The 14,040-nt window shown below is 36.2% G+C and overlaps 3 protein-coding genes across 3 annotated transcripts; all 3 read left to right on the plus strand.

The window, feature by feature from the left end:
- Positions 1 to 2,252: 2,252 nt before the first annotated feature.
- LOC148931472 (uncharacterized) lies at positions 2,253 to 3,641 on the plus strand. Its single transcript, XM_089063936.1, has 3 exons — positions 2,253 to 2,307; positions 2,399 to 2,751; positions 3,033 to 3,641. Exons 1-3 carry the CDS (start codon positions 2,253 to 2,255, stop codon positions 3,639 to 3,641), a joined length of 1,017 nt encoding a protein of 338 aa, XP_088920062.1.
- Positions 3,642 to 8,753: 5,112 nt separating this feature from the next.
- LOC148931473 (pre-mRNA-processing factor 19 homolog 2-like) lies at positions 8,754 to 12,335 on the plus strand. Its single transcript, XM_089064795.1, has 9 exons — positions 8,754 to 8,820; positions 9,975 to 10,057; positions 10,360 to 10,584; positions 10,740 to 10,856; positions 11,100 to 11,195; positions 11,299 to 11,358; positions 11,803 to 11,877; positions 11,989 to 12,093; positions 12,207 to 12,335. The coding sequence occupies exons 1-9, from the start codon at positions 8,754 to 8,756 to the stop codon at positions 12,333 to 12,335; spliced, it is 957 nt and encodes a 318-aa protein (XP_088920921.1).
- Positions 12,336 to 12,368: 33 nt separating this feature from the next.
- LOC148931474 (pre-mRNA-processing factor 19-like) lies at positions 12,369 to 13,660 on the plus strand. The gene is made up of 5 exons (XM_089064437.1): positions 12,369 to 12,484; positions 12,555 to 12,651; positions 12,777 to 12,828; positions 13,117 to 13,211; positions 13,345 to 13,660. Exons 2-5 carry the CDS (start codon positions 12,588 to 12,590, stop codon positions 13,461 to 13,463), a joined length of 330 nt encoding a protein of 109 aa, XP_088920563.1. The 5' UTR covers positions 12,369 to 12,484; positions 12,555 to 12,587; the 3' UTR covers positions 13,464 to 13,660.
- The last annotated feature ends 380 nt before the right edge of the window (positions 13,661 to 14,040 follow it).

A 14,040-nucleotide genomic window follows, 5' to 3' on the forward strand; every position in this document is an offset into this window, starting at 1 on the left:
TGCACACACTTCATACACGTTAAATCTTCCAAAAAATCTTCAAATTATTTGTATTTTCACTATATGTGCGATCGTCGTGTCCAAACTTGACGTCGTTGGTTTCTAGGCAACATGGCTGATTTTCAAGGTATTTTGAATCGACGTATATGGACTGATCGGGAGGAAGATGTTCTACTGACGACCTTGAAGGAGCTTGTTGTTCAAGGTTGGAAATCAGATCATGGATTCCGTGCCGGATACCTTGTTAGACTGGAAGAGGCGCTACGCCGCGAGTTTCCAACAACGGATCTGAAGGTTTATCCCAATATCATATCGAAGGTGTCTGCATGGAAAAAAAGTTATTACACTCTCGAATATATCCTTAAGCAGAGCGGGGTTGCTTTTAATTTGAATGGAGACCACAGAATCGACTGTGACGACCAGCAGTGGGAAGAAATTGTGGAGGTATGCTTGTGTCTAATGATCTAATTTGTAGTATACATATTACGCTCTTTGTTGGATGGAAGATGTAAAATAAATTTTCTCAATTGTTTATTCAATGTGTCTAGGAAGCGGCTTATTTTATTTCTTTTCTTTTGAGAAAAAAGTGATTCCTATCATTCTCAAATCATCTATACTTCTTTACTTTTGTTTCATTACTGATAAAAACTCTTTTTAATTATAGTAAGTATGATAAGTGATGCAGGATTTTCTTAATTTTTTATTGCAGAAAGATGTATATGCAAGGTTCATGCGTGACCGATCATGGCCTTACTTTGACGATTGGAAGCAAATATTTGGTAAGGACAGAGCCAACGTGGAAGACACGCCATAATGCGGACTTCGGAGATTTCTTCATGCCCAACCAAAGCCTGACCAGCAAGCTCCTTACAGAAACTTAGAATAAGACAAGCGTTTTTATGATGTTTTGAATTTAGTAATGTTTTTGAACCAATATTTATTTTCAGTATGATGAAGCTATTTTGTGATGTTTTTTGTCACTAGGAAATGTGGTTTGAACCAATATATATTTTGTGTTTGCTTATTTTTCCTTGTCATCTGTACATTCTTCTTTCTATCATTTTCTTTCAATAAAATCCAATAGGTGTACTTGATTAGCTAGTGTTTTTATGCTAGCTACGTTGAATATGACCTGTTAATCATGTTGGTTATATTAAAAACTTGTCTTGGCTGAGTATGTTCTGTGATCTGTTCAAGTATTTCTTTGATGACCTGTCATTTGGTGTAGAATGTAGAATACGGCCCAAGCTTTGACAATCTAAGCTGTCAGTAGCAAGCTTTGGATTTAACACTTGTATTTATGTTCCATAAAGTTTGGTTGTGGTTTATAAGTATCAAGATGTGCAGAAGTTTATGACCTTTTGTTGTAAGATTGCAAAATTGTTCTTATTCCTATAAGGTTGTGCAACGGTTCCTGTCTCCCTTAGCTAAATGCTCTCGCAACTTTTTCCTCTTTCTCTTTAGTGAGAATTGCTTTTTTCTTAAACTTTGTGCTACTCCATAATCAAATCTCAATTGTTTTAAAGTATTTCTCATTTCTTAAAATGATGCCATGTGAAAACTCTCTATTATGTGTATTAAAACATCTTTACAAAACAATAATATGTTAGTACGTACTAGCGCCCGAGTATCTTCTCAAGAAATTTACCCGCTTCATGCAACAATATTTGAGTTTCATATTAAAAGAGGTATGTGATCAGAGGATTTTTAACAAAACAATATTTCTATTCAAGTAATATTTAATTATTTGTATTTCGAGAAGTAGCTAACAAATCAAATCTTGTGCATTAATCAAATCCTTTCGTTCCTATATACTGGAAACAAAAAACAATATCAAAAATTTGGCGCTCTTCTTTCCCTCCTTATTTCTGATGGCGGATCCCTCTAAACCTAAATGATTGAATCTGATATCAAAAATTTGGCGCTCTTTTTTCCCTCCTTATTATGGCGGCTCCCTCTAAACCTAAATGATTGAATCTGTTTATTTCCTATATATACTCTACGTGGGAGAAACAAAAAAGAACATCGCATTTCACTCTCCTTCCCCTCCTCCTTATTTCTCAAGCGGCTTCGTTCTTGTGCACGATTCTTCGAAAGGTAAACAAACTTCTGTTACTGGCATTAGGCTCTCTATTAAATCTTACTATTAGGCTCTCTATTAAATCCTACTAAATCTTCACGTGTTGTGTTTTTTCACTATATGTGTGTGATTGTCATGGCCAAACATGATGTAGTTGCTTTTTCTAGGCCACATGGCTGATTTCCGGGGTAGCAAAGCAATCGTGGACTCCTCTTCTGGTGGTCGCGGTTTGTGTTTAGATAATTCATTTTGGCTTCGTTAATTCCGCAGAATCATATGCGCTGAATTTGGTGTGTGTTTGAATGATATTACGACCAGGAACTGGCGGGGGTCTTCGACCCCAACAACCCAAAAGCGAAAGGACTCGGCGTATTTGGACTGATCGGGAGGAAGGGGTTCTACTCGCGACCTTGAAGGAGCTCGTTGCTCAGGGTTGGAAATCTGATAATGGATTTCGCGCCGGATACCTTGTTAGGCTGGAAGAGGCGCTACGCCGCGAGTTTCCGACAACTGATCTGAAGGTTAATCCCAATATCATATCGAAGGTGTCTGCATGGAAAAAGAGTTATTACTCTCTTCAACAGATCCTTAATTTAAGTGGTGTCGGTTTTAATCTGAATGAAGACCACAAAATTGACTGTGATGACCAACAGTGGGCAGAAATTGTGAAGGTATGCCTTTGTATAGAAACTGAATTCTGTAGCAATAATCTATAGTACGAGGCTTGATTAATTTTCTTTTATTTGAGAAGGGAAAGAAGTAAACATAAATTTTGCCAATTTTTATTCACCATGACTAGGACGTGGCTTGATTAATTTTCTTTTCTCTGAGAAAAAGTAATTTATCATTCTCAAATTTCTTTACTTAGTTTTATTGCTGATAAAACTTTTTCTTTAGTGATTGTGAAGGTATGATAATTGATGCTAAATTTTCTTAATTTATTTTTTTACAGAAAGATGGAAATGCAAAGTTCATGCGTGCCAAATCATGGCCCTACTTTGACGACTGGAAGGAGATTTTTGGTAAGGATCGAGCCAACGGGGAAGGCGCGGAGGACATAATGGATGCAGTAAACAACATATGCTCACAAGAGAACCTCCGGGGGCTTGGCGAAGGTAATAACTATAATGCAGGCTTCGGAGATTTCTTCATGCCCAACCAAGTGCTCGACCAGCAGTCTCCTATTGCTGACTCAGAAGGTGTATTTAATGACGTGGGTGAAACAATAACGCAGAATACATCGACAAAGACAAAGAAGCGCAAGGCTCTGGGAGAAATGGATGATGGTCTCGTTGATATGCTTGGAAAAATGCATGACGCTACCAATGATCGTCTTCAATGCTTGGCTTCTCGTATCGGATATGAGTTTGACCTCACCAAAGCTCGAAAAGAAGTGTTCGATCTTGTTGAAGTTGTGCCGGGCCTAACAATTAGGCAACAGTTTGCCGTGTGTGGCTTTATTCTGGATAAGGTGGAACGCCTCGACTTTTTCATGGGGCTGCGTGAGATAGCAAAGAAGGAGTATGTGCAAATGGTGTTGGAGCAGCTCTCGCCAAAATGATTTCATGTTTTTTATTGGAGAAATAATAGACTAAGAAGCCTTTTTTTAAGATGTTTTGAATTTAGTAATGTGTTTTGAACCAATTTCAATTTTTGCATATGGTGTACTTTTTTTGTGATGTTTTTTTGAACTTGGAAACGTATTTTGAATCATTATCTATTTTGTGTTTGCTTATTTTTCCTTACCATTCATACATTCTTCTTTATATCATTTTCTTTCAGTAAATCCAATAGTTGTACGTGATTGGGTAGTGTTTTTGTGCAAGTTATGGTGAATTGCAGTTAATTGAAAATTTTATGTATAGCTAATAGAAGAAAAATATTATCTCTTCTAGAGAAGAAAAATTATGAAATTCTTTTTATATATAAAGAGGATAAAATCTTCATCATGTCTCCAAGTGATGATGTGTGATGATTGTGCATTGGTCATGGATGTATTCTTTGCCTGCAACAAAACTGAATAGCTTGCAGCCAACTACCTATACATGAGTTTGATGACTGAAATTTTGTTGATTTCTTCTTATTTTTGTCTTCTTTGCTAGCTAGTCGGTTTTCATTTTTCCCACATCATTTATAACTTTTGAACATTTATTCCAATTCTCTGTTGCCTTTATTGTATAATCAACATTTGGAGATTTTTACTGAATATTAGTAACATCAAGGCTTTTGATTCTTAGTAAAACAGAGATTTTTCTGAGAGCAGAGCTCTTATGTAAACCTCACCCTAGCATTTAAGGTAAACCTCACCCTACCATCAGGCAAACACACAAGACAGCAACGACCAATCATTAAAAGCAAAAATAACCATTAGCTACATAGCCGAAAAGGAGAAATAATAACCATCATGCATATCATGTTCAACTTGTTCACCAAAACATAAATATAAAAAAGGAGAAATAATAATACTAGATACCAGTTCCACTACCTATTGCAAATCTAAATAATTCAAGCACAATAGCTATGAAAATTAGAACTAGTTGGACTTCAAATTTTTTCTAGAGTCATTGCACCATGATTGTGCAGCCTTGCTCACACACTAAAGACATTTTTCCCTCCGCAACTGCAATCCAGCACCAACATAGTGTCATCATGCTCCAACACCTTGTCTCTACATATGAAATGAAAATTATTTTAAAAGAAAGACACATCAAAAATTAAAACAGAAACATAATTTAGTGGAAAAATTTGTAAAACACATGTATAAAATTTTAATGCAATAATACGCATTGCAATTGCACACACCTGGTCCCACATGACTTGCGCCATTTCTTCACGTTTTTGGTTCCACTCCGTTGAAGGTTCTACACCATCCACAAATTCTATCCCTTCGTCATCATGTTCAGCATCCTCATCACCTTCAACACCATCTATTTCTTGCTCTATTGGATCAGATGTCATCTCAGAGCGAATAAAATTATGAAGCAAAAAACAGGCCATAATTAATCGAATTTGGACTTTAACCGGGTAGAATGCTGCACTACGCAGAATTGCCCAACGCATTTTTAGTACAGCAAAGGCTCTCTCAATCACATTACGTGCTCTGGTGTGTCTCATGTTAAAAATTTCCTTTGGGTTCTGAGGCATTTCTGCAATAGGGCCCCAATCCTTTAAATGGTAACGTACAGCTTTGTATGGAGTCAAGAATCCATCGCAGTTTGCGTACCCATTGTCGCACAAGTAATAATTCCCTATGTTCATGCCATAAAATTAAACAAAATTCACAAGTGACCAAATATTTAAAAAAATGATGTCAGCCGACAATGTGTGGAGCACTAGGTGTGTGATATGTTAAATTACCTCTTGGTACTCGCAATCCATGAACCCGATTGACTGCGTCACGAAGTACTCTAGAATCTGCAGCCGAGCCTTCCCATCCCGGTAAAACATAAACAAACCTCATATATCGATCACACACACCAATGTGTTTGTCGATATTTGTCCCTTCCGTGTCCGATACCTTGGCTTGTCTGCATTAGGCACAAGCATGTTGATATACGTCCCATCAAGGGCTCCCAGACAACCCTATAATTTTCGACAACAAAGTGAGCAGCATTGAATTGGTTTAACAAGTGCTAGAATCAACATATATAAAGTTACCTTAAACCACTTCCATCGTGGATCAAGGCAATCGTCGGTTATTGGGTCAGGCTTCACCAAAAAAAAGGGTGTGCATCTTTAAAATCGCATGTAGAACACGATGTACATAGTGAGATATTGTCTGTCCCGATCTCAAAAAATCAAATTTAACAATCCTATTCTTTTTATGGTGTGCTAAGATACTTAAGAATATAGCTACTTGCTCCTCCACAACAACATATTTCCCATCCGTAAGACCTCCTATATGTCTAACATAACCTCCCAAATGTGTTACGGTCCATTCGGAGGTTGTTCACACAATCGACATCTGTGGCTCCTACTAACCTATCCATGTGATTAACCTGATTTGGCATCCGACTTATTATGGTGAATGGTTGTCTAGCCGCTGCTCGTCGACTACGCGCTCTGCTACGAGTCCTTGCAGCTATTAGGTAAAGAATACACATTGTTTCGAACTTGTAGTTGTGCATAATGTCCTCAAGTATTAAGGCAATTGATGCATCGGATAATTTACGAGTCTCCATAACACTGTGATCTTGTGATCTGATAAAAAAAAATAATATGATTATATATTACACAACAATTCAGTTACAAATGATTCAAACACCCAAACATATAAGGCAAACGTTGACAAAATTTACAAACAATCCAATAATCTGTCAAATAAAATCTTGTGTTCTATGCTAGATGTGGCCAGATAAATTCACTATAAAAAGCTTTTTTTTTTGGCTAACATCAGGAGGCAGAATATGGAATTGTGGCCAGAACAATTCAATCACACGATTTATATCTATTCAATTGGGGACAGATAAATTCAATCACAATAGACAACAAATATATTTGAAACTCATCAATTACATTGAATTGGGGGTAGAAACATTGTATCAAAATTATTTAAAGACTTCAGTTTGATTGATTAAGTCGATTTAGAGCAATATCAATATCACTGAGAGCCATCCTTTGATCATAAACACAAATAGGCTAAAATTTTAAAATTGAAATAAGGTAGTGAAAGCTAAAACCAATCAATTGAACAGATGAACCCTAATCCACATTTAAATCGAAACTACAACGATCAAAGTACAGAAAAAGAGAAATTGAATAGGAAATAACTAATTACTACCTCGTCACTGTGGTTCTTCAATCCAGCGAGCCCTAATCCCCAAAATTAGGAAAAGATCATAGAAAAATAGAGAAAAAACGGAAAAGGAATACCTGACCAGAAGAAACCCTTGCAGATGAAATTCTACTCAAATCGATGCCCTAGCGTCAACCATGGAGGATTGTTGTGAATGGAAGAGATGAAATTCTAATCAAATCGATGCCCTAGCGTCAACCATGAAGGATTGTTGTGAATGGAGGATTGCCCTAGCGTAGAGAATTTGTTTTGAATAGAAGATGACGGTAGAAGGGTATAGGGGAGATTTTTTATTTTATCTGGATTCATAAATTGAGGTAGGAATAGTATCCCACCAAATTGGTAAGATACATATCTGCACATTTTGAGGCTATATCTGCCGGGCCAAGATGGGCCATAGTCAATAACACGGGCTTTGGGATAGTGTAAATAGGATACCAAACATTTAGAAATGAATGGATATATATCTATATCTTGGCTTTACTAGCTTATCAAACGGACCCTTATAGTATATAGTTTGGTGGGACAACTAGTCAAATCGATTTTATTGGTTGTCCATACGCGTTTCTTACAACCAAATCTTCGGGAGAGGGTGAGAATGAAAACGATCATAAATTAAATGCAATGCTCCTATATAGTATATGTTTTTTGTAATAAAAGAGTAAATGATATACTATAACACAATTCAAGTAGTAATACCATTCTTACAACCAAAATCTTCGGAAGAGGACGAGAATGAAAACGATCATAAATTAAATGTAATGCTCTGATATAGTATATGTTTTTTGTAATAAAAGAGTAAATGATATGCTATAACACAATTCAAGTATTAATACCACTCTGTTAACTATGCAGGACATTCGTATTTTGAAAACGTTTCAATATTCATTCGTTAGAAACATGAACGAATAGAGAGTCCTTTCATTGCGTGTCACCAAATTTTCATTCAACCAAGCGATGAACTAATGGAAACTTTATCTCTCTTGATTAGTTTCAACAATCTCCTACGAAATAAATTTATACTTTGGTTTTATTAGGATGAAATAAACTCACAACGATGAATGAGTAAAGTTGCAAACAATATATAAATATTACCCAAATTCAATTAGTATGAGGCATATTGGGGAGCAACCTATAGGCAAAACCGTGAAGACTTAGCTCAAAGCAGACAATATCATACTAATTTTGGAGTTTTGGGTGAGTTTCGATGAAAAAATTATTTTCGATCATTCAATAAATACACTAAACCACAATTGCTTGCAAATTTGGTAAACACATTTAATCATTATATATATTTTTTGGCATCATATACATTTCACTTAAGTCATTACTCCCTCCGTCCCGCTTTAGGAGTCTCGGTTGATCAATTTTGGGCGTCCTGCTTTAGGAGTCCCGGTTGAGATAAACTAATAAAAAATGCCTACAAAGTGTTAAAAGTGGGTCCCGACATCCACTACAACATTTATTTATTGGATACTCAAGTAAAAGTGAGTCCCAACATCCACTACAATATTTAATTATTACACACTCAAACATTTTTTTCTTAAAACATGTGCCAACTCAACCGGGACTCCTAAGAGCATCCACTATAGTGGAGCCGCGGCCGGGCCACGCCAGAGCCGCGAGCCGCGGCTCCCTATAGTGACGGGGATGGGCGGCCGTGGCAGGGTGGGGGGGGGGGGTGCCCATGGGAGCGCCACGATCGTGGCCTGGCCGCGGCCCTCCTATTGCCGCGGCCCCCCCTATTTCTGATTTTTTGTTTATTTATTTTTTTAAATTTTCGAAAATTTTTCTATATATACCTAAAATTCAAATGTTATTTTTACTCTACTCTCACACACAATTTACCCTATTCCCTTCAATTTGAATTTTTGTGAAATGCAAGGCGGAGACGATCCTGGTTATGGCGTTGATGGTGATGGCGTTGGCGGTGATGATGCAACGGGTGAAGATGAAGCGGCGGATTCTGATGATGACACCGAATAGTCGGCGATGGCGGTGTTTTTTTTAGTTTTTGTTTGAGTGTTCTAAAACAATTTTCGTTGTATAATTTTACCCCGTTCTATAATACAATGGAGATTTGATTTTCAATTTAGTTTTCATTAAATTATGCATTTTATTTAATTATTATAGTCTAACAATTTTTATTATAGTAAAATTAAAATATAAATAAAATGGAAAAAATAAATTTTTTTATGGCTTGGCCATGTCCACTATAGTGGGAAACATGGGCATTGGTGGCCCGACCACGATTTTGTGGCCTGGCCACACTTCGTGGCTTGGCCCGACCAACTATAGTGGACACTCTAAAGCGAGACGGAGGGAGTATTACTTAGAGCATTATAATAATTAAACGAAGAACATTAAGTTGTAGGTAGTTTTAAATATATATATATATACATATTACATTTTCATGCAAATTTCTTCATCCAAACATTTGCGATTGAGATTTCATTAGAATTCTTGTAAAATTGCGTTTTTTTAAGGATTTTTGGAGATTTTTAAGGATGGTTAACTAGAGAGTAATATATGATAGTATTAAAGATTTGAAAAATCGACAATGCATCGAGTTCATTATGCACATCTACGATCACATACATTGAAGAAGAATCTACTTAGTTTTATCAAGTGGAGTTTCTATTCGAGCAACGTTTGTTTTATAGTATGCACATAGAACTTGATCCAATGTAAGTTTCCACACCAATACAAAATTAAATTATATGTGAGATATAAACAATGGTATTAATAGCATGATGTTGTACACAAAATATATTAAAATTGTGTAGACGATATAAATAATGATAGACTATTGTTGTACATAAAATATTCTACAATGTATTAGTGTAGGAGGTATAAATAATAATATTGTACATAAAATATTAGCATAAAATACATACCAATATATATACACTTTTTTATTCTGATGTTTTGAGAATGAATCAAGTAAATGATATTGTACATAAAATATTCTAGCGCATCCAGAACAAATCAGCATCAGCCATGAGATGTTCAAGTAAACCACCATTTTCGTTCTCGCAACCATCACCTTCCTCTACGTTGCATGTATTTTGTAATTTTACGTATGCATTTCGTTCGCAGTTTCTGGCAGGGTGCCGGAGGAACCTGTTATCACAAAATCCGGTTTCCCCTTTGAGAAGCGCTTAATCGAGCGCCATGTCTTGGTTCGTTTTTTTCTTTATTTTTATTTTTTAATTATTGTGGCATTTCTATTCTTCAATATTTAGCTCCTTAAGGAATACTTGGATAATCATTTAATTTAACCTGCATAGGATTTTTGTTTTTCAATCTTTCACACTGCTGGAGAAATGTCTAGATTATGTTAATAAATCTGTTAGTGATGGAATACACTATTTTTGATTTTCTTCTGTCTCATTGCTTTTTTTCAATTCTTTCTTCTTTTTGAATTTGTTCAGGACTTTGGAGAATGTCCCATGACTAGAGAGCCTATGACAATTGATGATATTTTACCTGCCAAAGGGAAAAGTGGTTCTTGATTTCTCAGATTCATGTTCATTCTGTGTTTGAGTTCTTGTGTCGGTTTATTAGATTATCTATCGTGCATGTAGCAATCGAGGACAGTGAGGTGGGTCCCGATGGGAAAAGGATTCACCAAGGAGTCTCAAGTAGCATTATTTCCGAGCTTACAGATTGTAGTTCTGCCCTTTCAAGAGAAAGGAAATGGCGAGAGGTTACTCTAGTCTTGCGCCTCTTGTCAAATAGAGTGGCCTTGAATCTATATATGTTTTTTTTCAGGAACTCCTGTTTTTGATGTTCTATCATAGATGTGTATATGATAATATGATGTTCTTTAATCGATATGTGTTTTTTTATTTCTTTTGCTAGGTACCATCAACAGTGACTCCTATTGATACCGTGGAGAGGTACACTCAACTTACCGTAAATCCTCTTCATGAAACCAACAAACCTGGGATTTTGTCGATGGACATCTTGTTCTCTAAGGTATGGAAACTTCACTTTCTATTTAGATCTTTCTGTCATGGATTTCCTCGGATTATTGTAGAGCTGTTGGCTTTTTATGTTATTGCCAAACTTTGCTATATCCATAGCATATGTTGTTGATTAGTACTCTGCAATTTTCCTTTATGATATTAGTAGGTATATATTTTTCATTACATGTTTTATTATTTATTCGAATTCTTGATATGAAGACATTTTGCAACTTCTTCTGGATGTTTCTCTTAGGATCTCATTGCCACTGCTGGGGCAGACTCGAATGCTGTAGTTTTTGATAGATCATCAGGCCAAGTAGTATCTACTCTCAGTGGCCACTCAAAGGAGGTTGGCACTGAACATTGTCTTGTTCTTCATGTTTTGTTTTTTGATCTCCCTCTGTTTAAACTTGTTTGGACTCTTTCAAAAACATTGTTTAGTTCTTCTCTAGGTTACAAGCGTCAAATTTGCTGCAGAAGGTGAATTAGTGGTTACTGGCTCTGCTGATAAGGTAATAGCAACCATGATTTCAGCCCATTTTAAATCTCTTTTACTCTGTGTTTTGTTAGTTGTTAGTTGCTAACTTTCTCTGAGCATTTGATGCAAACTTCTCCCCTTTTAGGTGACTTAACATTACTATTTGCTCTTATAATTATTGTTATCATAATAATGATTTGAAAGTATGTCAAATACTGTGGGAGAGAGCACTAATAATCACTTCTTCTGTGGGAACCTTTTCTTGTTAGGCATGAACTCTGTTATCCATTATTTTTTGTAACAGCTTTTGGTCGAATTAGGTTCTTTTATGTAAAACTGACACGCGGAAATTGAGTGTTTTGTGATAGTTTGGAACAATGGAGTGCTTGTGAGCTATATGGCTTTACTAACTCCTTTTTAGCATTCTGCCAGTTATATTTGTTTATTCTGCAACATCATATCATTCTACTCATTGCAGTCAGTTCGTGTATGGAGAGGTTCTGAAGGTGGAGATTTTGACTGTTGCCACATTTTTGAGGATCATACTGCTGAGGTAATTAACTTGAATGCTGGTTAGTGAATTTTAAATCTGATACAATTTGATTCATGGCTTCTCATTCCTCACACTCTTGATTTAGCTTTGCTTAATACATTTGTGTGACAGGTGCAAGCTGTTACAGTCCATGCAACCAATAAATACTTCGTCACTGCTTCTCTTGATAGCACTTGGTGCTTCTATGAACTTTCTTCAGGTTCTTGTCTCACTCGGGTACAGACCACGGACACATAAAGGAACCAAATATGTTTATTTCTCTGCCTTTCAATTTTACATCTGTTCTGGCGAGAATTTTACTTCTGACTTGTGCTGTATGGTCTTTGCAGGTAGGAGATCCAACAAGATCTGCTGGGGGATACACATCTGCAGCCTTTCATCCTGATGGTCACTTCCTTGGAACGGGTACATCTAGAGGGCTTAGTATGATTTGGGATGTAGCAGATTCATTTACATAAATTTTCTATCTATCTGGATTTTTTTTTTTTTTGATATTGTGATTAATCTAATCGTCATTGGCAATGAGCAGTCAATTATTAGATTCTTGAAGGGGCATAAAGGGGCTGTAACAGCCATTTCATTTTCAGAGAATGGTTATTTCCTGGCGGTAGGTTTTCCTTTCATAGAAAGTGACATCCAAGTTTTTTATGCCATCAATATCATGTTCGAACTTTCAGACTGCAGCACATGATGGAGTTAGGCTTTGGGATATGCGGTTGAGCACGAACTTTAGGACTTTTTCCCCTTATGATGAGAATACGCCTACACATTCAGGTTATTTTTGTATCCTGACTCAATATATATTGATTGATGGTTCTGCATGTGGATCAACATATGCATAATTCAGAGGTTTATTAGTATTCTCTCATTCCTCACCCTGAGACCTTCTGATTTTGCAGTGGAGTTCGACCATAGTGGAAGTTACCTTGCTCTAGGAGGATCAGACATCAGGTACTGAACTACCACTATTTGGCTCCACTTAACATGTTGAATTCGCCCACCCCATCCACCACCACCAATTAAAGAATAAAGTAAAAAAATTACACAACTGCCACTTGTAAACTTCTCCTTCTTTAGTATAACTGAGTATATCAGAGATATTTTGTTTTCTTCCATTTTTCTGAAGTTTTTCAATCTAGTGGTATACATATATTTGAAGATCTTTAGGTGATAACAATAATTAGTTTTTTCTCTTTCGGTGATTGTGAATGATCCATTTCATTCATGGTAATATTACAGAGTCTATGAAGTTGCAACAGACAGAGTCTATTATGTTAAGAGAGACAAATGTAAATGGAATTGCATAAAAACATTCCCTGACTTGTCCGGCACAGGTATATTCCTCATCCTTGATGATAATGATGCTTTGCCAGTGACTTTGCAGTTTGCACTACAAAGATTAGCTGTATCTTAGCTTTTCACTTGCTCAAACTGTTGGTTCTTATATCACTCACTACACGGGTACAGGCAAAATATTAAGTGTCAAGTTTGGCCCTGATGCAAAATACGTGGCTGTTGGGTCGATGAATAGAAACCTTAGAGTATTTGGGCTGCCCGAGGAAAACGATGATCAGTCCGAGACATGAAGAGTTTACTGCGTCCGGTAAATGGCTGTGGATTTTTTGGGCTGGAGAGCCGAGATAGAACCTGATTTCACACAACCAAGAGGGATACGAAATTTGTAGTATCATCTTAATATTAAGTTCAATGATTGGTTGTTGTGTAAGAATAGAATCTCCCATTCCGAAGAGCTTTCTTTTTTCTATTTCAATTGTTTCCTATTGTTTCACCAGTGTTTTAATGTCACTTTTACTTCTCAAATTTATGCAGTTTATTCATACAGTATATAAATGGAGTACTTAATGTTAGAAGTCCCTGCCATTTTTTTGTAACTTGGTACTTTGAATGCATAGAAAAATAACCTAGAGATAATTAAGCATAAAAGTGGTTACGTCATCTGCATATACTTCAACTTTTAAATGTTCCTCCCTCAGTTCACTAATACAAGTCAAGTTTGATAGGACATGATTTTTAAGAAATGTAGTAGAAAGTGAGGAGAAAATGTTGGTGGAAGGTGGGTTCTATAAGAAAAAGAAGAGAAAAAAATTCAAACAAAATTAACTATATAATTTCCAAAAGAAAATTGGGATCTTGTAAAGGTAG

The sequence above is a fragment of the Salvia hispanica genome, chromosome 2, assembly GCF_029641045.1.
Source record: "Salvia hispanica isolate PSC_SH4W2 chromosome 2, Shi_PSC_v1, whole genome shotgun sequence".
Classification (NCBI taxonomy): domain Eukaryota; kingdom Viridiplantae; phylum Streptophyta; class Magnoliopsida; order Lamiales; family Lamiaceae; genus Salvia; species Salvia hispanica.

Coding starts and splice junctions, on each gene's coding strand:
- LOC148931472 (XM_089063936.1), top strand. CDS start 2,253: ATGGCTGATTTCCGGGGTAGCAAAGCAATCGTGGACTCCTCTTCTGGT. Junction 2,308..2,398: donor CTCCTCTTCTGGTGGTCGCG/GTTTGTGTTTAG, acceptor TATTACGACCAG/GAACTGGCGGGGGTCTTCGA. Junction 2,752..3,032: donor AGTGGGCAGAAATTGTGAAG/GTATGCCTTTGT, acceptor ATTTTTTTACAG/AAAGATGGAAATGCAAAGTT.
- LOC148931473 (XM_089064795.1), top strand. CDS start 8,754: ATGCAAGGCGGAGACGATCCTGGTTATGGCGTTGATGGTGATGGCGTT. Junction 10,058..10,359: donor TAATCGAGCGCCATGTCTTG/GTTCGTTTTTTT, acceptor AATTGATGATAT/TTTACCTGCCAAAGGGAAAA. Junction 11,196..11,298: donor TCAGTGGCCACTCAAAGGAG/GTTGGCACTGAA, acceptor GTTCTTCTCTAG/GTTACAAGCGTCAAATTTGC.
- LOC148931474 (XM_089064437.1), top strand. CDS start 12,588: ATGCGGTTGAGCACGAACTTTAGGACTTTTTCCCCTTATGATGAGAAT. Junction 12,652..12,776: donor GAATACGCCTACACATTCAG/GTTATTTTTGTA, acceptor CTGATTTTGCAG/TGGAGTTCGACCATAGTGGA. Junction 13,212..13,344: donor CCCTGACTTGTCCGGCACAG/GTATATTCCTCA, acceptor ACACGGGTACAG/GCAAAATATTAAGTGTCAAG.